The sequence below is a fragment of the Pyxicephalus adspersus genome, chromosome 1 (assembly GCF_032062135.1).
Source record: "Pyxicephalus adspersus chromosome 1, UCB_Pads_2.0, whole genome shotgun sequence".
Lineage (NCBI taxonomy): Eukaryota > Metazoa > Chordata > Amphibia > Anura > Pyxicephalidae > Pyxicephalus > Pyxicephalus adspersus.
In genome coordinates, this window is record NC_092858.1 from 164,264,634 (window position 1) to 164,291,833 (window position 27,200).

The 27,200-nt window shown below is 39.2% G+C and overlaps 1 protein-coding gene across 3 annotated transcripts in view; it reads left to right on the plus strand.

Annotated features, from left to right (window-relative positions):
- Positions 1 to 27,200, plus strand: part of EVA1C (eva-1 homolog C) — a 57,608-nt gene that overhangs the window by 22,189 nt on the left and 8,219 nt on the right. The window contains exons 2-6 of one of the 3 annotated variants that reach the window (XM_072398184.1): positions 10,442 to 10,647; positions 13,559 to 13,682; positions 22,064 to 22,216; positions 25,377 to 25,520; positions 26,368 to 26,448. In XM_072398184.1, coding sequence (XP_072254285.1) covers positions 10,442 to 10,647; positions 13,559 to 13,682; positions 22,064 to 22,216; positions 25,377 to 25,520; positions 26,368 to 26,448 — 708 coding nt within the window. The remainder of the gene's footprint in view (positions 1 to 10,441; positions 10,648 to 13,558; positions 13,683 to 22,063; positions 22,217 to 25,376; positions 25,521 to 26,367; positions 26,449 to 27,200) is intronic. The other 2 variants (XM_072398188.1, XM_072398191.1) reach the window with 2 other exon arrangements.

A 27,200-nucleotide genomic window follows, 5' to 3' on the forward strand; every position in this document is an offset into this window, starting at 1 on the left:
AAAGGGGCCCGATTTATTAAAGCTTATAAAAGGTACACTTTCATCAGTGAAGCTGGGAGATCCAGTAAACCTGGAATGGATCTTGTCCAGGATTGAAACATTTGCCAATAAATAGCAATTTACTTAAGAAATCCATTCCAGGTTTGCTAGATCACCTAGCTTATATGATGAATGTAGATCTGCTACAGCCTTGGAGAGCTTTAATAAATCAGGCACGTTGTGACTGTTAACCAAGTAAAATCACTTCGGCACGTTTCCAGTTGTATACTGGTTTTCCCATTATGGTGTTAACATTTGCCTTTTTTCTTAGCACAATTAGAGGTGAAATTTGCTAGGAAAATAAATTTAAACCTTTTAAAAAAAATCTGGAATGGTTTTAAAAATATTTTTTTTTCTGGATTCAGCCAGGCTCTGATTTTTTGTCTGTTTCACTCAACTCCAAAAGTGAAACAGGTTAGGTTTCAGGTTCAGGGTCAGGTTAAGGGTTAGGCAAATTAACGTTATGTGTTAGGTTCATGGTATGGCCAATGGTCAGGTGCTCCACCATATTTGTAACTTTCTTAAATGGTTTCTGGAGCACATACCTATAGTAAACTGCTAGCCTAGAGCACTTTGCAGAATGGAAGGTGGTTGGTTACTGTGGGCTGTTGCACTTTATCTGCTCTTTGCCTAGAATTTTAAGCTTGGACTCATAGATTTGTCAGAATCATATCACACTCACTATTTTCAGAAATGAGACATCTAGAAAGTAATGGTATAGTCCAAGTAAGCGTAAGTGGGAACACAATATGAGGAAATAAAAATAATAATACTGAGTCATCAGTAAGTGAAGTGGAGGAAGCTGTACATGTTTAGCTGGCAAAGGACGAGTGTAGCGAGGTCCCACTTGTGTGAGAATGACTGCGGGGAAGGTGAGAAGAGGGAAGTCAGGTTCAAGGAATTGGCAGTAATAACAACTGGTAATGGTGAGGGCGTATATGAGAACAGCCAGTGTTACAGGACAGAGGAGGAAGGGTGTAAAATTTAGCTTTACTTTTATTCATGGAGAGGAAACTGAGATCATTGGTATGAAACTGAATGCTTTTATATTTTACCTAATGCTGTGTTCTGCTGCTTCCTTAAAGTAGAACTAAACCCAAGAAGTAAGATTTGCTATCCTTTGGGAACAGCTAGAAATGTCAATTGTCCCTAAGCAGTACCCTTAAAATTGTATTTTGTCTAAAATAGCTGTGAAAGCTTACAGCCTTATAGATGTATATCAGCAGTTTGAGATCCAAGACACTGCTGGAGATCTGGAGTGAGATTTGCTGACACTTATTGTTCTTGCTGGAGAGGAAGCTGTACCAATGACCTTCCAGTGCAAAGATCTCCCTGCTTCTGATTTATTCAGAGGATTGCTACTTCTTCTTCTTCTGCTGGTGCTTATATATCCTTCTCCTCTCTCTCTGCAGTCATCAGATCACAAGTGATCAGGGGCAACTTCGTCAGGAAAAAACAATGCCCTGGGTCGATCATTACTGATCAGCTTTCGAAACTTACATGTCACTTTATTAGGTTTACATCTACTTTCTACTTGAAACAGCACAGATACCTAAAAGCCCATTCTGCATTGTCGGGAGAAAGGACATGCTCAGAATAAAGTAATAGAATAATTGTAGAATATTGTGTTTGTTCTTCTATTAACTTATTTTGCTACCTTGTGTGCCCACTGAAAGGACCCCTGCAAATCTGCAAATGTAATCTCTAAGCCAGGGGTCAGTAAACTTTTTTGGCTACTGGGCCATTTCAGGAGCTCAAGAAGGCACTCTAGGCCAGACTCTCTCTCGAGTCCGGCTCTGATTGCCCCACCCCCCACCAGGAACGCCCCTTAGGGGAAATCCCTCTCCTCCGCAACGCATATGGAGGAGAGGGAATTTCCCCTTACCTGGCGGCGGAAGTGTTAAAGCGGGCCGCTGTAAATAGAGAAGGGAGGCATAACAAGGAGGCTCAGGAGCCGCGGGTTGCCGACCCCTGCCGGCTTGGATTAGACCGATTGACCAGGGGGGCGTTAGGCCGTAATGGACTACTTGCTAGGCTGTATCTGACCTAAAGGCCGGAGTTTGCCATCCTCTGCTCTAAGCCAACACTAGCCTTGGCAAATACTAACTCTGGCACCCAGTGCCACATTGTAAGAAGTCAGAGAAGCTTCATTCCCTGGAGCACCAAAGCTTTCTGTAGCTTTGTGGAGAAAAGTGAATGAAAGGTAAGTGTAAATTCTATATTTATCACAAAATTTTAATAATTACTTTCAATTTAGACCCTATTTAGACCTGTACGGTGCACTTCTTACTGCATATTGCATATATATGTGCCAATACTGAATTTCACCCAGTTCACCTAGGCAGCAGTGAAGAAAAAGGGTGCATGTGTGTTTTACCCTGTGATATAGCATGTGGACATTTTATGTGTGGTAACATCCTGCAACACAGAGGGGTAGTGTGAATATAGCCTTATTGTTTTATGATGATGCCCCCTTTTATTCAGAGGAAATGGCGCTGAAATGCTATCCAAAGCAATAAAGCAGCAAACCATATATACCTACATTTTTTTTGTGGGGTGGCTACGATACCTGGAAGACTGAAGGATGCTCATCGTAGCCACTCTTTGTGTGCACAATTCCAGCTGCTGACATGCACATCCACCAGTGAAGCTCTGGTCCATTCCCCTGCTCCCCTGGTAATAATTGACAGCAGCTGCCAACACAAAGGAATGCAAATTCCCTGAGCCAAAAGTGATATATAGTCCTTCATTGCCCAACAAGAAAGTTTAAGAAGGTAGTGCTGAGATGCAAAGATCAAAATGGTTATCAATGATTGCAGTATTGAAAAAAAAATAAAAGAAAAAAAAATATTATATATTACAGTTTAGTTGTTGGCTCCAAATAGATAAATTCTTATTACAGTGAGGGTTTAATACTAATTTAGAAATCAGTGTAAGAAAAGTTGATGTATGAAAGCGGATGTAATGTTTATTTGTGGGTCTCTTTCGATAAACACATTCTCGGAATAAAGAAAATAGTTTCCATGATCTGTTAAGATTATCTGAAGTGACATAGGGACTTTTGGTATTGTCTGGGGAGTTCTAAATAACATAATTGCCTCCAATGAGAAAATTCTTCTCTGCAGCATTTAAAGCTCCCATGGGATTGTCCACAAACCACCACGGCAAGCTGTTTTTTTGAAAACTGACGTATTTACATCACATTTCTCTCTGGTTATTTATTTCTAGTCTTCTGGGATGTTCCATAACAGAAATCATTAAAGTGTTTTATCAATCAAAACTTTACTTTTTGTTTTAGGGTAAAAGTTTTTGTTTATAGTTTGATATCCCTGAGCCATTGTGGAGAATATCTCACGCTTTCTGTCCTGAAGATACAATTGGGAGGAGATCTTTATACCGTGTTACTAAAACACGTGCCACCATTGGAAGTTGTACATTCAACTCCTTTCCTGGCGACAGCTCTAAAATTTTGAAATTACACTCTTTTCTGTCTCATTCACAGTAGTATAATCAGAGGATGTTAATCCTTCCTTCATTGCAGGTACACCTTTGCCCCCATGCCTGATTAGGTCAATCTTTCTGCCCAATAGATGTCTAATGATACAGTATATATTAGGGATCATGCAAAAAAGCAGGCGAGCAATTGCTCACAATTTTAAAATATGTATATAAATATATTCATATATATTTTTATATATTTATATATATATATATACACTATGGTTACATCACTGGTTAAGCAACCACTCCACCATACTTTTTGATAGGGAAATACAAAAGCTTATCTATGAGTTCATCCCTGTGACCTCCCTTGTAAGCAATTTTAATGACCATGGGAACACTATTCTTCCCATTGACACCTCCCATATTCCTCCCCTTGACACCAAAGAAGGGGCAACTTTCCTTCCACTGACCTTGGTCCCAGGGATAGAGCATTATTCCTCCTTCATGCTCACTATCTGGTTCACTACACCCATTGACCACTGATGGTGGAGTATTTTAACTCCCACTGGCCACAGTCTGGCCCCCTAAGATCTGAAGAATTGTAACTTGAACCTTTGTTTGTAATATTGGAGGACTGCAGTGCTATTTTAAATATAAATCATTTTAAATCTGCATATTTTATAATAAAATAATTGCCATGGAAATCCTGGTTCAGGTCCTTTCTGTTGTACTGTGAGTAACGATCTGTTACTGTCTCCCAATTGTGCTCACATGGGCTCTATACTAGGTAAACATCCCCTAACCCAGGTTCCCCATCCTGACAGGTGGACCCCGGCTCTGGCTGGTGCACCCCCCAGTGGGGTCAGAAGAAGGACCTTGCTTTGGGGAGAACATGGGCCAGAGCTGTGGACCATGTATCCCATATGCATCGCAGGCTCAGGGCGGTGGGCAGGTTGTATCTCTGGTCGCAACCTACCCAATCTCTCATCGCAATGGGAGAGTGGGCGGGTTCTGCCATCATGACATCACTTTGGGGGTTTCTTCCCCTTTGAGTGACTCAGGGCTTTCCTGCATCTGCATGCACGGTCTTTCTGCATGCATGGTTAGGAGTCAGTGCTTCTAGTGGTCCGTGAGTCCCAAAAGGTTGGGGACCACTGTCCTAACCCCATGTGCAAAAGTTTTCAGCATGGGTAAAGTCAAGCACTTTTGCTTGGGGCCCAGTACAGAAGTGCCCCTTGTCCCTGGACTGATGGCGGCCCTGGCTCCCGGACTCTCAAAAGAGACTACAAGTAACGTACATTAGAAATGCATGGTCACCATCAAGAAACCTGCCATGAGCAATGCAATGTAGCCATCGCTGGAGTGTATGTAAACAAAACAGCTCAACGAGAACATGGGGATGCAACAAGGAGAGATTGCAAAAAAGAAATGTTGGCTATAAAAAAGTATATTATTTTAAAAAATTACAATTATTTATGATCCACAATGAAAACTAAATGTCATCATTCAATTAGGATTGACATGTGTTAAAATATAGGATCCTTTTAAGTCATTGTGTTATAAATATTTATTGTCAGGAGTGGTTTGGTGATGAGAAATGACTCTACATGATGTAGGGCAGGAATACGCACCTAATGGAAGAAACTATGAACATATTCAAATAAAGCTCTTTTTTTCAAAAAGACGCTCTTTTATCTAAGCTTTCTGCGTGACGTTAGAATACAAGCAGCTGTTTACACAATGCATGAACCGTCCCGTAAGTCATGTCAGACCTTCAGTAGCTGTCTGAAGTGTTGTTGCGACTTGATGAAAGCAAAATGTACTGGGAGATGGTAAATTTCCACAAGGAGATGGCTTTCAAGCCTTTGTTCCATGAAACCCATACGATTTCTCTAGCCTAAAGCATTTTTAATTTGTATGATGATGACACCGTCATAGAAGTCATTGGTCTTAGAAAAGGCTTTTGGAATTTTACAAATAGATTCATTCAAAATGTATTTGTCTAAGCAGCAGAAGCAGGGGATGTATATGAAAACCAGTATTCAGAATTTTGCTGTCCAGTAGATGAGTTGGTTGAAGATGCTTTTTCTAATATTAATAATAACAATATTAACAGACTGAAAAAAAGTTTCCATATGTAGAACTAAAGAGATTCAGATAACCAACTTCTGTATTTGCACGGTCCTTACTGGATCACTTACTCCTGGCCACTGAACATTCAGCCTTAAGCCCTGTACAGATGTCCGATTTCTGTCTCTGGAAACTATTGTTCCTAATTGTTTCGAATGAAGAAGGGCTGTACACAAAGCGCCATTCTCTTCTATGGGGTGGGGAGGGAAGACTACAAGTGGCAGCTGTTTGTGATTTCCTCTATAGGAAAATGCAGTGGTCATCCCCACTTGGTCATTTATTGATCCACCAGGATTCATGAATGATGTTGGGGGCCACTGTACACATGCTAGATCACAACTGTAAATCTTGGGCGACCATATTGGAACTGAACTCAAGGGGAAAAACTTTTCCATAGTTGCTCATCAGCTAAGATCCTATACTGAACATATAAAGGCCTTTAAAAGCAACCAAACACCAAACAATCTCAAATGTAAAATGCCAACAAAATTACTATTTCTAAAATTTTATAAAACCATAATCAAACATTGTTAAAAACATATAGATCAGATTCAAATTTATTGACGCATTTCATAGACAGTCACTTTGCTTCTACAGAATTTCTGTGAGACAATATCAATCCAAGCGAGTGTCCCTCACTTTTAGCAGCGGTACACAACATGCAAGAAGATAGCAGAAGAAACAACCCATATGGACTAATCCCAACAAAGGGAAAAAAGAGAAGCACTGGTAATCCAATTGGTAGTTTTCTCACCATAGTCGGTTAAAAATCAAACCTGGTTCTTAATGTCCAATTATATCACATTCCATAGTAAAGCCTTAAGACGATCACTGCTAGCCGGTCTTTCCCCTTCAGACTATCTTAAACCTTTGTGTAAACAAATGTGCTTCTGCTTGGCAAAGAGGGCGACCAAACCAGGTCCTTGTGTGTGATCCAGCAGGAGAAGTGATATAGTAACAGAGATCAAAAAATATTGCTCCTGAAGGTCCTTTAAGGCATACTTGGCCATCAAAATCATTCAAACACCTCTCCACTGGCTCTATCACTTCTCCGAAGGAAAGGGAGCAAACTGTACAAGATAGGCCACAATAGTTAAAGGGTTAGATGATAATGAGTTATAAGGGGTTGTTGGGGATTTAATTTTATGAGTTATTGGAGTGGAGATTCTACTTGCAAGTGAGTTATTATGCTACATCATAGGCAGCAGTTATGAGAAACTCATTACTCTTACCAGGGAGATTTATAACTTGGACACCATACATCTTGATGGCTGTAAAGAATTCCAGAAGTTCAAAGAGCGCCAGTTAGTTAAAAAATTAAGAATGCAACATGCATGTAGTACACTCAGCTAATTTCTGCAACCAAGCCATTAGTGAACTTTATTACTATTATTATTAATATTATTTATAAACAGGATTTATTTAGCACCAACATATTACGCAGTGATGCACAATAAATAGGGGTCGCAAATGACCGATGGATGCAGACAATGACACAGGAGATGAGGACCCTGCCCTGAAGAGCTTACAATCTAGGAGGGAGAACCTAATGCATAACTTTTACTTACAAGAATAAGCAAACAGAAAAATGTATTTAACTTACTGCACAATTTATGCTTCAGCTAACTGACCCCATGCAAGTTGAGGCATCTATTGCTTTCATTATTAACTGATGACGGGCACACTTAAAATAACCTTTTTGCAAGATAAGGCAGAGAGTGTGACTTCTGTGATGCAGTCAGCTGTAATAAGCCTGATATTTGATCTACGCAGGATTGCTTAAGATTTTTACTTAGTCGACCATAGACCTCCATCTCGGTTATTGTGAGGACTGAAACTGTTTGCACTGGACACAAGATACTGGTTTCACATTAAAGGACCGCTTAGATCACAATGGTGAAAACACTAGGCTGTTTTGACAGTTTTAAATTCATCACAGTACATTTCTGCATAGCACAACATGAAATACCAGAGTGTAGGCGGCTGCAGACGGGATGAGATAGGGGCTTGTAGACGCATTGTACATGTCATCACAGATAACTTTCAATCACAATGTATTCTACAGAGCCTTCTATAGAGATAAAACACATCTGGGGATTTATATGCTAAAGTACCTGAAATAGGAACTGTCTGTGTTGCCCCTAGCATTTAACCAGGTTTAAAGTTGAACTCTGATCAGAGGTTTTCCTCATATACAACGCGGAACCTAATCGTACCTAATGGCATTGGTGAGTTGACATGTGCACAAGCAAAGAACAGAAAATACTTTATGGGACTAAATTATAAGATAAATATCAGTCTGTAATACATGGCCCCTAAGCTAAACATGTATCAGACCTATATTATACAGGGGAAAGGTTTTCCCAATGTGATTCTTGTAAGCTGATCAGAGTTCATCTTTTTTAAGCCTAATTATAATTAGCCACATCCAAATTTGGGAGTGTAACTAGATTTACAGCAGAGCTTGGCCAACTTAACATGAATGACATGCAGCTATTACCAACAACAGAGAGTTATCAAAAATGGCAGATATTACCTATGACCAATATCAGCAACATGTAGAAAATACTGATGATAAGCAGATATTACCAAATAACAGGCAGATATGGAATTGCAAGGCGAAAGGTTACATCAGGAAATGATCTGGGTCAGATAATTGTGACCTGCCAATAACACTTTCCTCTTTATTATAAAAATTGTTCCAGCATTCCCACCAATGCAGTCTGACGGGGTCCTTATAATAATTTACCCTTCACAGTTTATAAATCTTTGTTGATGATCCGGGTCAGATAATTGTGAACACAGACATGAACTGCACAAACACCAAAATGCACATACTGTGTCATCTGTCATCATCTCATTGCAGGAAGTATATTTTGGATGATACATCAATAAAAATAGTACTGTCCTTTTGGAAATAATGTATTTTTAAAGAAATTCCTAAAGAGTTCTAAATACACATGATGTAGCATACATGCTCCTAAAACTGAGAAATTATGTGGGGGAGAGGAAATAGCTGGAAATGTTATCATGGATATTATTTTGGATGCACAACCCTTTTATCCAACTGTACTTTAGTCTTTGTTTTTTCATAACTAGAGTAAAGGGCCGTAAAAACCAACATATCACCAGATACCCTAAGATCAGTATTTACATTGCTCGTCTTGTATGTCACTTATCGGGCTCTGCCAAATAATACAGCCAACACAATCACCAAAAGGAAGGAAAAGACTGCAGATAAGTGACTGCTGTGTATTATAATTTGAGACAAGTAAGTGACAAAGGCAGAGATTCATCAACCAGGAAGGAAATGAAAAGAGGAGCAATGTTTTATTCAGGGCCAGATTTCTGTGTAGCCAACATAGGCCATGGCCCAGGGCAATACAGCTGTCATGGCTGGAACACACCACGCACGCATGATTGTGCCGACCGCCACATTTATATATACAATATATTAGTGGCCGCCAACCTTTCGGACCTCACAGACCACTACATTCATAATTTTAAATCCCGCACGCAGAGCTGTGTGTCAGAAACCTCCCTTAGAATGGCGTCATGATACCCATTCTCCCATCACAGGCTTAGACCTGCTTGCTAAACATCCTGGGGGGACAGTAGTGCAGGGCTGTGACTAGGGGGGACATGATCAGCGGGGTCAGGGGAAGGACCCTGCTGGGGGGCGCACCGGCCAGGATGGCGACTGCTGCAATATATGACCAAAGGTTTCTGGACGCCCCCTCTAGATTAGTGAGTTGAAGTGTTTTCAATAAGGCATGCCGTTCCACATTTACGTTAGGATGAATTGGAATACCTATTAGAAGGTCGTTTTCCTCATCCACCATCTGTACCTGACCTCACAAATGTTCTTTAAAGCTAAATAGGCAGAGCATTCCTTAAACGTGGAAAAGCCTTCTAGAAAAGTGTTATAGTCACAAAGTTTTAAGGAGGAAGAACTCCATATTCATAATTGTGATGTCCAACAAGCTTTTTTTATATAACGGTAAGGTGTCCACAAATGTTGGCCTTGAAGTGTTGACCATACCCTTGGATTGCATGTGCAGTGGTGGCACAAAGTCACCCATACATGGTGTTACTGCCAGTATTATAAAAATTGTCCCACCCTGCCTACCAATGCAATCCAACTGGGTCGTCATTTTATTCTGCCCTGCACAACTATAGAACTTTGTTGACGGAATATAGTACTATGTCTATATGTCTACACTAAGAATTTTTTTTTAAGTAAGATGCAAGTTTCTCCTGAATTTCTAGAAGTATGGACACAGACCAATCTGCCTTTTTCTGTCTTTCCATCCATAGTCTTTGCGTGTGTCTTGTGGTTGTTATGTGTAATGTTAAAAGTGTGATGCCAAGGTTAACCAGTGTTCAAAAAACAGTTGGCCAGGGGAGGGTAGAGGAACCTATTATTCCAGCCATGGTTGTGTTGTTTGAGACAGATGTGCTATGTGCTAGAGGTTAAAGTCGGATTAAGTAATCTTTTATGTGTGTTTTCCTCATGGATGATGTAACCGGGGTGTGGGAGGGATGTGTTATTTGAAAAAGCACTTAAAGGATGGAAGGTATGGGATCATAAATTGCCTTTTGTTGATTGCAGCAAGTTGTTTAAACCATTGTATTATTTTAAGTTCAGTTTTCCCTACTCATATCACTGTTGCACATATACATTTTTTTCTAGAGTTGCTTAATGGGTTCATGATGCTTATCTGTACATACCTGTCATCGGTGGAGAAATTTAGGATTATAACAAAGTTAGTACAAAGCTTTCTCCTGCCTTGATTTAATCAGTCTACCATTGTTTTGTCTATTCTAGGTTATCTTACAAGGCTGTTGCAAAACCATACTGTTTCGGCTTGTGACGGTGATCACCTAACCCTTCAGTGTCCTCGACATTCCACCATCAGCGTTCAGTCTGCATTTTATGGGCATCACCTGCACGGATCACCAAAGTGTGCCTCAGTGTCACTCGAGACTATGCAAACTCCTAATCAACCGTGCCTTGCCCCAACTGCATTACAAGTAGGTCTTCCACTTCTTTCTACCTATTGCTTCTAGTTATATTGTTACCCAATCTACTGGGAGGTCAACTAACAATAAAGTCGAAGCATATGATCTGTGGTAAGGGCTTCAGGCTTTAAGCTTCTCTAGGGGCAAGAACTAATAAGATTTTATTTTCTCTTTAAGTAGAACTTGTCAGGCAATGCTAGATACTGAACCCCACTTGATACAAGCAGTGTGGTAACTAATAATGCAATGGCTTTGAATGCATATGGTTATCTTTAATCTATTCCAGTGCCTTGGATCTCAGGCCCAGGTTGCATGCATGACCTTCACTTCACCAATTCTTCATTAGGATCCAACCCTACCGTTTAATAGGCAATGCCAGATGCTCAATGTTAATTAAAAATGTTGGCAGTAGTCTGAATTGTAGGGAGTGGGGCTTACCAGCAAGATGGACTGGGTACATACTTGGGCAGTCAGCTGTAATTATTATTACACAGTATTGATATAGCACCGACATATTATGCATCGCTTTACAAAGTCTCCTAAAGGTGCTCACAACCTAATGTCCCTACCATAGTCCTTTGTCTTTTAATACAGTCTAAGGTCAATTATGGGAGGAAGCCAATAAACCTAACTGCATGTTTTTTGGAATTTGGGAGGAAACCCATGCAGACATTGGGGGAACCTGTAAACTCCATGCAGATAGTGTCCTGGCCAAACCTGGGACCCAGCACTGCAAAGACCAGAGTGCTAATCTCTGAGCCACCGTGCTGTAATTGACTTTTTACTTTTTACCGCTCCTCATACTTTGTTAATGCTAAGTAGAGTAAATAAATATACACTTGCATATTCCATCCTAACAGATCTAGAAATCAAGAGCGCAAATGTTGTTTACAATATATATTGTTTCATTGCCTTGCCATTCAATATCAAAGGTAATACACTTTTTCCAACATTAACAAAATTATAAATATATTTAAATGTGTGGAGTGCTGCAAAGCACAATGATGCTGATTGATGAAAGGTAATGAAAGGCTGATTACTGGCTCCTTTTTCTGTTACTCAGTAAGAATTTGAGACAAACAGAACAACTAAATGTAAGACCAGTTTAAATTATTTAGGAATGTCTCTGGTAAATGTGAGCTGTAAAATTTTGTGTATCGAAACAAGAACCTTCAAACCTCCAGTTTTCGTTTTACTTACCTTTGGCTTAGATTACAGTGTCAGCAATGGCTATGGTGGTCCTGACCACTGCCCAGAGTGCCCAAGCCATCTTGCCACTCTCTATTAATGAAGAACATTCACACATTCCAAATAAATGTTAAGAAATAAAAGTAGGAATGGGTAGGGTTACTGATACTATGGTACTGGGAAGGATGACTGCAATTATACGTGATTCTCTCCCAGGCTATGAGAGAGTATGGTCTACCTGGTTATAACATCACAGTTCTCCGGATATCGTAGGTTCCTACATATGTGACAGTTTTGGACTTCCATCGGTATTTGCCCTGGCTACTCAATCAGGGGCTCAGAACCCATTGCCCCCTACAATATTTCCTTTCATCCCCCTTCCTTCTTCTTTTTATTCTGTCCTTTTGTCTTCTGCCTGCTTTTTCCTTCGACTTGCCCCTCTTTCTCTTCCACTTTACAAGGTATTGTGATGTGTCCACATGCAACATTGTTATTGGCCTTATACCTGAAAGATTGCAATCTAAATTTTTTTTTAGCCTGATTTATGTTACAATGTCCATTTGGTTCCTTGATTTGGACAGATATTTTTGACTATAACACAGTCTATGTTGCTCTTTGTTCCAGCAGCGTTGTTACTCCACACTTATTTTATATTTCATTGTATTACCGTTTTATTATCTTTTGTACTTTACCTTCTTTTTTTCATTCTTATTACTGTCTGTATACCTTGTTATATAAAAATGTTGAAAAAAACCTTAATAAAAAGTATTGAACAGAAAGTAGTAATGGGATAATGTTTCTGTTGTGATATACTGTGATACAAACACACATTAATAAAGAATACAAAAAAAAACCTAACACAATTCATATTTAAGAACAATTCAAGCATCTGCTGCAATACAGAAAATGCTAGTTTATACACCACAGGTGGCTTTGCATATACTGAAATTCTTCCAAAACACTTTTTCAATTATGTATATACAAAGGAATTATTAATGTGGAACCTTTAAATGATCTTTTAGGAATGTGGGAATCACTGACATTGTTGGCTTCAGAATGCAGCTTGAAGACTTAATCTATTAACTTTCCAATAAGAGCCCGGCAGAAAATGTTTGACTTCGGTCTCTCGCTGTTTATTTGGAGCTCCCTAGGGCCCCTTTTTATCAAAGAATGCAAGTGTGTGTTGTGAGCTGTGTGTGTGCTCTTGAATTGGGGTTAATAAATTCAAACAATTGTAAAGTAGTCAAGATTAGCATGGAAGAATGTGAAAAAGTGACCAAAGGAGCACCTACGCTCTAAGAAACTACAAACACACTATTCATTCTCTTATTTACATATAGTTTTTTTTGTTCTTTAGACACAATTAATTTGGAATGGCCGCTATCAAACAAAAGTGCAAATTATAATGGTTCTCCATTAGACTCCTTCATTGCATGGGGTGCTATTGTGTAGAAAGGAAATGATTTCATTCAAAGATTTGGCTATTACTGATAGGGATACTTAAATAAGCGCAAAGATAAGGTTTAAAACAGGAAAGTTTCATGTGGCTACGTTTTCCTTTACAATGAATAGCAAAATATATAACAGAAGATAAGGCTGTGTAAATGTATAACATCTAGAGGTGAATGTGAGTATGATAGCCTATTGTCTGTACATATATATGATATGTTATAATTGCATACATTGTTGCTGGGTGTGAACTGCTATCAAGCTTGTGTAACTCTCATTGTTTTAGAAAGTTCTGGATGAATGCCAGAATCTGAGGTCCTGTCAGCTGCCTGTGAACAGTCGTGTATTTGGACTGGATCCATGTCCGGGTACTACCAAATATCTTCTGGTGTCTTACAAGTGCAAACCTAGTAAGTGCATTAAAAACATTTATTTGCTTGTATTTTGCTTTCCTTATCCCACTACCCAATCAACATGCAAATGGAATTTATAAATAAAATGTTTTTTCACATCCAGCCTTCACCTGATACCATTCGTTTGGGTTTTATGAATAACTAAAGTCTGGCCTGGTACAATAAGCTTCATGTTGCCTTATCGCTAGCCGAGTACAACATTTAAAATTATAGACATGTGAGGACAGTTTAAATGTACCGGGTGCCATCAGCTTACACTCCATTAACAGTAAAGGGCTGCATGCTTACTGAGAGTTCTATATTATTATTATTATTATTATTAATGCATAGTATTTATATAGCACCATCATATTACACAGCGCTGCATAAAGTTCATAGTCGTGTCACTAACTGTCCCTCAAAGGAGCTCACAATCTAATGTCCCTACCATATGACATTAATGTAGTCTAAGGTCAATTTTTTTAGGGGGAAGCCAATTAACCTTACTGCATGTTTTTGGGATGTGGGAGGAAACCCACGCAGACATGGGGAGAACCTGCAAACAGATAATGTCCTGGCTGGGAATCGAACCTGGGAACTAGTGCTGCGAAGTGCTAACCCCTGAGCCACCGTGCTGCCCTATATACTTATAACTTTGAATCATGTTGCCTACTGCCCAAGTGGTTTCCGAGCCACAGAAGATCTGACTCCTAAGTCATGCATATGTCTGTACCTGATGAGCTTACTTGTCCTTAAAAAGTCATCGTTTTTTATTTTTACTCCTGCTACTATTACTACTGCTATTACTCCAAAGTCTAAAGACTATTTCATTTCTACAGTGCATAGCACTTAAAAAGCTTGTTGCTTCTTCCAGTGCTCTCTCCAGTCTTTGGACATTAAGAGCTCCTAAGGCCACAAAGAACTTTCTATCTCACCTTTTTTTAAATATCTTTTTATGGGGATTAAAAAGAGCACAACAAGTTGTTTGCAGACATCTAATTGCTATGTTTCCTTTTTAGGGGGATTTTGTTTAAAAATGCTTTAGCCCATTACAGATCTAGCAGTGTTTGTCCTCAACATTGCCACTACCATTCCAGTAGAGGATGTGCTTATCTTTAAAGACCTAATTATTAAGGACTTTTACACCTGCCCTAGAATTCTATGTCGAGACTTGCTTTCACCCTACTCTAGTAGTGTTTTGTAATCACAGATTGGCCAAGATGTCTCTCTCTCTGTAGATGATTCTTTACTTATAGAATTATTGGACGCAATGGCTATAGTCGTAACTTTCAGCTGTTATGGTTTGCTGGGAGCTTCCTGCCTTATGTCCCACATGGGTCTTCATGAAATATACTTATGTAGAGCACTTTGATGGACTGCAGAACCTGCATCTAAGAAGCGCCTGCTCCTCATGGTCTTCAATGGAACAATTCTTTGATTTAACTGTTACAATTATCAAGAATTCTACTGGAGGCAAAAGCACCCATCTTCTCTAGCAGAACCAACAGACCAGAAAGTCTTCTCCTATCTTCCAACTTATTCTGTTAAAAAACATATTTTAATTTTCTCCACTCCTAAACTGTTCATATCGGGATCCCTCAAGCTTGGTTCTCAGTACACTCTCATTGTCTTGAGTGTAATGACTTCCACACCCTTGGACAAGCCTTCATCTTTTGCATGAATGTGTGTGCCTACTGTGCAGAATTGGGGGACATTTCTTAACCTTTGTAAATATCTATTGCACACACTTGGATGTAGGGGATGGCATTTTGTTCTTTTCTATCTCCCCAGCCGTTTACTTCAAACCCTTTTTATGCCAATGCAGATTATCAGATCTCCATCAAGTACTTTTAGAACTTTTGAACCAAAGTGGCACTGGAGAGTTGACTCTGTTCAAGGCTTCCCTGAAAAGAACTTTTTGACTTAGCTTAGTTTTCAGTGTACATACCAAAGAATTGACAATCACAGGCAGCACCTTAAGAGTCTACGCCCAAGTGTTTCAGACCTCCAAATTAAACATCAAACTAGATAAGTATGTGTGCGGGTAGAACCACCCTCTAGTAAAAGCTGTGGGTTTCCTGGTGGCCCTGTGGGATAAGTACATCTTTATCTATGCCATTCCTCATCTAAAATCTCCTCCTCATCTGCAGGTTTAAGATTGAGGGCAATCCAGTGATCTTCATTGCTCCTGACTTCCCCAGGAGAATGTGGCACAAGGATCTGATAAAGCCCCAAGGATCTGATAAATGCTCAATGAACTGTATCAGATTGCCTGAATCTTCTGTCTCAAGGGTCAATTTGCTTCTCTGAGATCATTTTTCTGTCCTTTTTTCCCGGTCCAGTTCAACAAAAAGAGATTTCTATCAGCCATTTCTAATTCCAATTTGTAATCCCAAATGGATACTCAAAATTCAAGGTAGTTTAGACAAACCATCATCCAAGTTAATTATATCCAGGATCAGGTTCCACCCTTTCCGTTAAGATTCACTATATCAGTGATTGCCTTTTGGGCTTTCTAGCATCTAAGATTAGTTTCCATGAATTTGCAAGGTTGCCTCTTGGTCTTCTGATTAAATGTTGTCAAATTTTTACCAAGAGGATGTTGCAGCCTCATCTGATGTCAGCTTTTATTATTATTATTATTAGTATTAAACAGGATTTATATAGCGCCAACATATTACGCAGCGCTGTACATTAAATAGGGATTGCAAATGACAGACTAATACAGACAGTGATACAGGAGGAGAGGACCCTGCCCCGAAGAGCTTACAATCTAGTAGGTGGGGGAATTTCACACACAATAGGATGGGCGATATGTAGTGGTGGGAAGTAATGAGGGTTTAGCAGACAGAAGAAGACGGGTAGGCAAGTTTGAAAAAATGAGTTTTGAGCGCTCTTTTAAATGAGCAGAAAGTAGGAGCAAGTCGAATAGGGCGAGGAAGACCACTCCAGAGAGTTGGAGCAGCTCTAGAGAAGTCTTGTAACCGTGCGTGTGATGAGGTTATGAATGAGGAAGTTTTATGGGTAAAGTCGTTCAATTAACATGTTGAACTGCATTCAGTCTCCAGTTATTTTTTCTTGGTCCCGGTAGTGTTGTTTGGTCTCTTGTGCGCTGATGTTTTTGGATGTCCCAAAGATAAAAGGCTTCCTGTGTCCCCCAATAGACAAGACGGAAAATATGATTATTCTACTTATTGTAAAATGTATTTCTTGGAGTCCATTTAAATACATTGTTCCCACCCCTTTGTGGTTATGATCATGCTTTTCGCCCTGCTTTGCTACAAAACCGGACCATGCTGGTATCCGGCGATGCAACCCAAAGGTGAAAGATTCCTGTGTCCCTCAAATAACTCAGAGAAAAGGAATTTACGGTAAGTACAAAAATCCTATTTTTTGGCATCCTTACTTCCTAACCAAAGACGTTTTAATATTGAAGGACGTAATGGAATAAAAAATGTTTTACAGTATTAGACGAGAAGCTATTATAATAGAATTCCTCCAGTCTGCTTTGCCGCAGAAAAGAAAAGCGATATTGTTGGGATATTCAGTTCAGCAATTGACTCGGGAGGATAAATATTACTTTTGTTGAGTTGTTTGGCTGCAATTACACAAATCTTATTAGACTTTGTTTTCCATTATTTGTTACTAATTTTTGGCTCACATAAGTATATCATTTTCACATTTATTTATTTAAATCTTACACTAGTCTGGGGTCAGTTTTAGACACTTTTTACATCTTTCCTGGGGGGAAAGGGTTAGATGGAGAGGATACACTTTCATCAGTGAAGCTGGGTGATCCAGCAAACCTGTAATGGATTTCCTAAAAGTCAAGCTATTTGTTGGCAAATGTTTTCAATCATAGACCAGATGTATTCCCGGTTTGCTGGATCACCCAGCTTCACTGATGAAAGTTTACAGCTTTACAGCCTTGGAGAACTTTTTTTAAATCAGGGCAAATATGTTGGGTAATTACCTGTGATAAATTTTTTAGGATAATAATACAAGGTGGGGGTCATTATATAGGAGAAATCTGAAAGGTATTAATGCAGGGTGGGAGAGTCATTACATAGGAGACATGTGGGGTATTGGTTCAAAGTGGGGTCATTACATATTAGGGAATTCTGCAGTTTATTAGTACAGTGTATAGGAGAATAATACATAGGAGACATCTATAGGAGAATAATACAGGATGGGTTCAGTATATAGGAATCATCTGAAGAATGTTAGTAGATATGAAGGTCATTACATAGGAGACATTTGTGGGGTATCAGTTCAGTGTTGGGTCAGTACATACGAGAGAAATCTGCAGGGAATTTGTACAGGGTATAGTCATGTTCCTTCAACATATATCAAAAACAAAAGGAAAATCGCAGCTGTATGAACAGTTCTCAGTACGGTCCTCTGGAGTAGAGTCCTTAGTGTGGAGTCCACACGCCATGAAGCAAATCACCAAATCATACATTATAAAGCTTCTTAGTAAGCCTCCATACAGGCTTGTTTGCAGCCTACCTGCTGCCATTCCACTCCTTTGCCCAGCAGCACACCTGTGCTACCTATAGCATACCTCCAGTCTGCTATATCCCACCCCAGGTGTACCTAGGTGGTATGGGAAAACCCACATAGTACCTTTCTTCCCATTCCAGAGTCCAGGGCTCTGAAATAAGATAAACAATAGCATCTCTATCGAAATTGCTCTTACTATTCCTGTACTTTTTCCCAGCATTCAACCTGGTTTTAATATACTGGAAAAACATATCACCCATTCAGGACCCATCCCTATGGTCCTGTACAAAAATCTAAAATTTGTCCATAAATCCCAGTACATGTAATAAATATACAATAATATTATAACAAATTAAATGTCATTTAGTAGGGGTCTCCAATTTCTTTAACGTTTAGGATGTTGATTAAGACCCCTGGGCCAATAAACCATACGCGTGTGTTCTGGGCTTTCTGGCTGTCCTAGTAAATGCTGGAACTCATGCAGAGAAGGAAGATTAATGATAGAAGTGAAGCAGGCATTTTTAAAAGACCATTAAACCTAACTTTTCCCCTTTTAAGAGCCCATCCCGGCCACCCTGTGCCCTGTTATGCACTGAGCAGCTACCCACTGTCTGCCCTGTGTGGATACAACTATACTCAAGATGTTTTCGGGAGTATTGTGCTGATTACACTACATGAAAAAGGACTTTGTCTTCTGCCTGAATAGAGAGAATAATCCTATTAAACAAGTGTGTAGTCTCTGCCAGTGCTGAAAAGGCTTATTTTACAACAGTAGAAAGAGATGTTTTTTCTTTTTTTTTTCAAAAACTGTCGCTGGCATCTGACCAGAGACTTGTTTCTTTGCATCTGATCCAAGAATGAAGACTATAGCGATTCATGTACCACCTGTACATATCGCTCTACTTCTGTGCGGGCCGGCTGTACAAGCTGCAGGCTTGAACCTGTCAGATATTTTTAAACTTTTAAATTAGAATATTAGTTGCCTGCTGTCCCCTTTTTGTAGCCAAAAACCTACCTCTGTGGTCCCTTCTGAAACAAGTTTTTTTTTATTACTAAACATGCAGTTAGGTTAGTTGGCTTCCCTCCAAAATTGACCCTAGATTGTATTAAAGACAAATGACTACGGTAGGAATATTAGATTGTGAGCTCCTTTCAGGGACAGCTAGTGACATGACAATGGACTTTGTACAGCACTGCAAAATATGTCAGCGCTTTATAAATACTGTGTAATAAAAACAATTACTAAGGGTCCTACTTGGGGGAACTTGCCTTCCTCCTCTCAAATGAAGGTCATTCTGCACACTTTTTGTATGGTCACATGGACAATCTAAAAACGTATCACCCTACAAGGGATTATCTAACTTAGCTTAGCACCCATCATGTAGAAGAGAAAAGTACAGATTTCCTTGCACGTGATTGGGTATTTTTTGCAAAGCTATCAGCTCATTTAACCTCCCTAGCAGTTCATTTCATTCCCGTTTTATATGTCTAAAAGCATTGTTTTTCATGAAAATTTATTTTACAGTATATTAGTATGAGTATAATGACGTTTGAAACACAAAATCATGTAAAAACAATAAATTGAATAAATTAAAAAATCTATTTATTCAAAAAAAAATGTTTTAATTTTTTTTAATTTAAAAAAAAAAATACACCTTGAATTCATATTATAATATTATACTGTAAAACAAATGTTCTTGAAAACAATGTACTGCTTTTACACATATAAATCCAATGTATTGCATTCAATACAGTTATTTTGTATTGGATGCAATACAAATGGATTTTGAATTTCCCGCCCCGCCGGCAACATACACACGCACCAACGTCACTGGGAACTCCCCGGTGACTCATCGTGTGCAGAAGCCGGCCTGGAGGAGGAAGAAAGAAGACAGAGATTGCGGCGATGGACGGCGCAGGACGCCGGTGGATCAAGTAAGCCCTCTATTTACTAACCTTCCCATAGGTTTACATACTCTGAGTGTGACTCAGGGTTACCACTTTTATCAACTTTTTTCTACCCCGAGTCACACTCGGGATTACCTCTAGGGAGGTTAAGAGGCATTTCTTTTTGCAAGGTGATAATTTACCTTGGCAGAGGAACAGGCTATGTTCCTTTAGTAAATACCCCCTGTGGGCCTGTTTTTTTAAAGGTGGTCACATACCCCTCCTCCAGGTAATTCCCTTGCTTCCCCGCTTTTTCTTTCACACTTACCAAAGGAAAAGTAAGTATATGAAGCCAGGGAAAAGGGGCGTATCTAAGCACAATCATAAAAATGTAGTGATAATCATCTATAACAAGCTACGGCCTATGGGTCATATACAGCCTGTTAGGCTTTTTAATTCGGCAATAATGAAATATTGGTGCAAAATTGTCCACTGACAAAGAACCAACAACACCGGTCCCACTGAAATTGAATATAATTTGAATGTAAGTTTTCCTTTACTTTTAGGTAATGGCTTTTACATGTAATTTATATCAGTTCATACAAACACTCTCCATCCATTTGATACTGGCCCGTCCTGTTTGTCAAATTTTAAAACTCATTGCGGTCCTTGAGCCAAAAAGCTTGCCCTTTCTAAATAATCTTTGACTTTAAGGTCTTACTGTTGTCGGGTTTGAAATGCATTATGTTATGTTTAGTATACTTTTTTCTTTTTATTTTATGGTATTCATTGTTCTCATTTTCCTATTGTTTTTTATGTAGTATAGAGCAGTAACCCTTTAATTTTCCCATTTATGGCAAAACAACAGTTTTGCTTTTAAAAACAAAAAACAAAAGTGTGATAAAAGATATATTCGAGACTTTATGTCCCTTTTTACCTAGTCATAAAGCAAATCACACTTCTTGTTCTTTTCTACACTCATTATTCTATTGTATCTGTGGGGCAGCCATGGTTGTCACACTGGATTCCAAGCATGGATTCCTGTATTCCTCTCTATTACATGGTTATTGATGAAACTAGGTGGTTGAAATTTTTTACTTACTGTACTGTATGCAAGAAGGAGCAGCACTGTCACCCTAGGACAGCTCTACAAAAAACATTTTCTCTCTCCAACTTTTTAAGGGTTTAACTTAGAAGGTTGATACCATGGTTTGTGGCATTATATTAAACTTTTTAGGTTTAGAAATGTTTTAAAGCAAAAACATCCCTTTGTCATAAATAGGGACATCTCAATTTTGCTTGTAGGTTGCAGTTACTCCTGTATTCACCAGGCGTGAATAATTATAGAAACACAAATAGGTTAATCAGTGACTAAACAAAATCCTTATTCTGGTAAGTCCTGTAGAAGGGTCCTAGAGCCAAATCATCATCATGAGCCCATCCTACATCCAGAAAAATGGGCTATTCAATACTCAACGGTGTCATTTGCTAACAAATGTATTTAGGAAAAGAAAATAGATTCAGCTTGTGATTCTATGATAGAATGTCACGCTCCATCTCCATCAGTCTATCTCCAATGTTATTCCAAAAGCAGATGTGAGGATAGCAAGGATATTTGTACAGGAAGCAATTCATGAGGCATAAAGAGATCCTGACCTGCTGCCTCTGTCATTACAAACACCAGCTCCTCTATAACAGTCTGTCAGTTCCATATATCAAACTTTACCCTAAAACATGAAAGTAATGGTTCCCTTGATTTCCTGTGTACATAAGGCCAAGCTTTAAACATCATAGCTAGAAGTTGTGATACTTTTACTGGCTGATGACAGTTTTGCAGTATTGAAATGTAGGATATTTGCCAAGCGAGCACAGATGTGTGACATCTATAGGAACTGTGTGCCATGCCATGATCCTCCCGTCTGCTATATTGTGTGTTATAAGCTATGCTTTATATAGAGAATTCTAGTGTTTGCACAGACTGTTTGCTTAGCGTGCGCTTCTGTTTATAGCTGAATATAAATCCACATCTGTTTGTGAAAACCGCGAGCTGAAGCTTCATTGTAAGGAGCCAAAATTACTCAACATCTACTCGGCTGTCTACGGTCATTTCGCCTATGAAAAGAACTCCTGTGCCACGGATAGGGACCAGGGGATGCCATATGGTGAGTGCAAAGGAAATATCTGATTGTAATGTAGTTAAATGTGAACAAGTTAAACATCACAGTTTTGCAGAGGGTGTCCCCGATCACAAGATCACAAAATATATAGCCAAATGTATGTTGACACCTGACCATTACACCTACATTATATGTCCAAATGTTTGTGTATATCCCTCCAAAGTGTTCAGTTCATATGTTTCTGGTACTATTATTGCTACAGCATATAAATACAGTTTAGACCAATGTTTCTTGACTTTTTAACATTAAGGAACCCCTTGAAATAACTTTCAGATCTTCAGGTAACCCACACTATAAACAAAATGTATTAGTATATTAGTGTGTTTGTTAGTCGGAAGTTTGCCTACTACATTGATGGACCATTGGGAAAAATGTCACCCTTACGAATAGCCAAAATGATCACTGGAGAGAGTCACAAACTGTTCAATACTCAAGGAACCCCCAGCAACCTTTGGAGCAACCCTAGGAGGACTACACAGAACCGTGGTTGAGGAACACTGGTTTAGATGATTGTATACTATAAACCTTTGGAGTAAGCCATTTCTGTTCCAGCATGACTGTGCACAAAATCATCTTCATAAGGACATGGTTTGAGGAGTTTGAATTGGAGGAATTTGAATGGCCCGCCCAGACCCCTAATCTCAAGCTTTTTAAACATCAACTGCAAGCCAGATCTTCTCATCCACCATCAGTGTTTGACCTCACAAATGCTCCTTTGGCAGATGATTGAGCACATGTATCCACAAACACACTCCTGTAGAGTGTGTGGGATATCAGGAACCCATGATATATATGTAATGTCCTGAGGAACCCCTCCTAAAACCACTCCATTGAAGATGAGTAGGAAACATGTCACTTACATTAGTAGTCAGAAGGAGTCATGTTCTCTTTACAGTAGTGGTCAAAATGCACATAGCTAAAAAGATCATTGCTGTCATGCCACTGACTCTGTCAAGTTTTTTTAACCCTGAATTTATGCAGATATCATAAGATGGGATAGCCATTAGCCATTGTCCAAGGAACCCCTAACAACCTCTGCCGTTGGGGGTTGCTGGATCCCTGGTTGAGAATGGCCATTCTATTAATTGTTTTGAGGTTGAGGAGGGTAGGGGTTTGTCAATTTTATTGTTTTTAAATATAGTTTGTTAGTCAAGGTCATGGAGATCAAGAAAGCTTCCCAGGACTTAGGCTGTGTACACACGTAAGACTGTTGTCGTTGAGATCCTTTCCAAAACAAAGGACTGAAAGACGCATGAACGAGCGCTGTTCTGCTCTTCGGAGCAGGGAGGAGGGAGAATGAGCGAGTGTGACCCCGCTGCAGTCTCTTCTCTTCATTTGTATTGCAGTCGTTCATTGTTCATGGATCTGCCAGAGCGTCAGATGAACGCTGTACACATGTCAGATTCTCGTCCGATACCAGCCCCAAAGCAATACCCAGACAAGAATCATCTGATATGTTGTCATAGCCTTAGTATAATTGCCCTCAAGGTAAAAAAAATGTCACTTTCAGAATTATTGGCCAATCACACTGCTGAGACAGATTCCCAAATGTATGTTAAATTGTGTGAGACATTGACGTGTATTGTAAGCACTATCAGTGATCTCAGTTTCTGATTTTGCAATGAGACTTAAAAAGAATAGATACCTGACAGCCCAGTGTGAGATCCCAAGGTTTGGTTATTAGGTACATTTTGTCTATGATGCACCATCAAGGAGGCCAATAGTGGAGTGAAATTGAATTTTTAACCATGTTAAAATCAGCATATAAACAGTATTTTAGGATATGCCCCTTAGATAAAAGTCTTTGTGACAAATTGAACACATATGTGTGAATACACAGTTACAGTGGTTGGATTGTCTTAGTTTAAGAACAAAAACAAGGCAGACTATATAGTTTAGAAGTTGAAATGGGATTAAAAGTTGATTATAAATGAAGTCTGTGAATAAACATATGGGTTCTCCTAAACACTGGAATTAACAAACAATTTTGTTGCATCATGGTCTTCATTTTTAGTATCTTGGGAGGAATGGGAAAATTCCAAAGTGTTTGAAATAAATATATAGGGAATAAATATACAGTATATTTTACAAGATGGGACATCTGTGTTTTACACGGCATGGAGTTCAGAGAGCAAAATCTCCCTTCTCCTTTTTATCTCTTTCTTGGTCTTACTTATAACGTCATAATGTACTTTGCTTTGCAGTGTACCATAAAACTTAAGATTTACTAATTTATAGAAACATTTAGAAATGGGAACTGTGCTTAAACAGTACCCAAAAAAGCTTTTGTCTGGAATTCTTTCTGTAATGTGGCAGTGCATGTCTTGATATGTGAATGTGTCTGTGCACTCCTGTGCCTACAGGCTCCTAGCTGTATATCCGTAGTGTGAGATCTAAGGCACTGACTGCTAAGCTCTACAAATTTGTAGCGAGTGTTGATGATCCCACTACTGTTCTGCTCACTGTTCTCTTTGCTGGAGGTTGTGACATGAAGAAACAAAGCCTTGTCTCTACAACAATGGATACCTCTATATAAACACAGTGCAGAACAAGGTGTCTTAAGTCAGTAATGGAGAAAAGATCGGCAGCAAGGCCAATACAGGTGACTAGTTCCTTGTCCACCATATTTTGGACACATCTTCTAGTGTTCAGTTTCTTAATTTTATTGGATTTGTATCTGGCCTGCCTCCTCCAAGCTCCATTATTTTAGCAGCCCGATTTATAAAAATCTTGCCTTGTGTCTACATTGTCAGTTGAAAGGAGCTGCAACATGCATCCGGTCAAGGTTAGGATTAAAGATCTGGGTTAAATTAGGACCTGGGTAAGTTATGAGTAAAGGTAAGTGATAGAATAACCATTACAGGTTATAATTGGGTTTTATGTTTGGGGTTGAGGTTTTTTTGTGGGAGAATTTGTGGGAGCAACAATAGAACCCTCACACCAATAATAACCAAAAACTGTAAACCAATGTGCCTATAAGAGACAGATAGCTCACCTACAGAACGTTTCCATGTCTAGTTTCCCTACTTTTATATTGGTCCAATGTTTCCCGTATGAGGTCTGCTTGTCTTTGGCCACCATTTAAATATAAATGAGAACCAAGGCCTGATCTAGTATCTTTATTCTTTTACCTTTCTTCCTACAGATTGTGTGTCATACTCTGCCATGGAAGTGCTGGCACACCGGTGTTACGGGAAACAGAGGTGTCGAATGTTGGTCAGCGATAAACATTTTGGAAGTCCTTGTTTACCTGGGGTCATGAAATACCTAACAGTAAATTATTCCTGCGGTAAGAAAGTTGATAGATGCTTAATAATTTGAATTGCATGTAAACCAGAAAACTGGTAGCAGTACAGGGAGAAATGAGAGTTGGTCGTCTATATGTCTCTGTCAGACTCTTCAGTATTTGCAACTTATGAGAAAGTTCAGAGACCAGAACACATTATAATAAAAGGCTGCCAGATGATCATTAGTGCTAAAAATGGAAAAGCAAGACTTTTTAGGAAGCTCATGTTTTATCAAGTAACACAAAAGGACAGTGTGGTTCCTTAGAGATTGAGGAAGGAACCATAGCACCGTGGAGGACACGGCCACCTCACAGTACCAGAATTTCCAAATGCTGAAGAGTCTTGACAGAGACCAGACAAAGGTATAACCATGGTTAATCAAAAAGGCAAGTATATTACTCTTCTTTTGCAGAGACCTGACCCTTTATTGATTGTTAGGGATTGACAGGGTCTCATTCACTTGACCCTTGATTCACTTGACCCTGTCACAATAGGTAACTCCTGATTGATAGTATTTACCTTTTTGAAAATGCTTCAAATATTTATGCAACCCAAATTTAGCCCGGAGATTGGTAAATCTTACGAGCAAATTGGTCAGAAAAACTGAAGATGGACTGTACAAATCAAGTATATAATTCCCCAGGAAATGTTTAGTGAATCCTGGATAATTTGACATTTACGTCTTTATAACTAGACACCTTTGTCCACTTTAAAAGCACCCATCAAAAAATCTAAGATTTCTCCACCCTATTCTTACTCAATATGTAGATTAGAAATAGGTGCATCTAAAAGCAAACAGTGAGAACATTAAAAAGAAGGAACATACAATGTTCTTTTTTTCATTTATAGTTCCCCAAATCATTCTGAAGGAGGTTGACCCAAAGATTTCTAATCTTATACCCCTTTTGAAGCAGAACGATGGTAAATATGGTAACTATCATTATCTTCTTATGCATTTTTATTTAACACTTTTTTTGACCATAGACATGCAAAGCTGGCAATGCAAAAAACATCCTGAAAATAGAAAAAAAGTTGCCTGATGGTTGGAACGAAATCCATCTATGACTCTCATCTAATACTTAAGGTTGGCATTTAGGAGGGGAGTGTGAGAAATATATATATTTATCACAAAATGTATGTATGCTCAACCTCTCACAGCTTTATATTATAATGTGATTATAGAAGGTGATTTTAAAGCTGCCAGCTTTCAAATGTTGAAACACTGGTTTATTAAAGCAAAAAATTCAAAACATTGTGACTAGCAAGGTCCTTTTGTTGCAATAGAGACTGGCAATGTCTCTTCTGCATTAAAATAAATATACCTGCCTGTTTGCAAATATTTATTCTCGATTACCTGTCCTTGCTTCAGTACAAGTATCACCATCTTTCTTTAGTCCTGGCAGTCCCTGAGGATGCTAGGACACCCAGCATATCCCAGCACCCTGATACCTGGCAAATCCCAGCACCCTGATACCTGACATATCCTGGCACCCTGATACCTGACATATCCCAGCACCCTCATACCTGGCATATCCCTGCACCCTGATACCTAGCATATCCCGGCATCCTAATACCTGGCATATCCCGGCACCCTGATACCTGGCATATCCCGGCACCCCGATACCTGGCATATCCCGGCACCCTGATACCTGACATATCCCGGCACCCTGATACCTGGCATA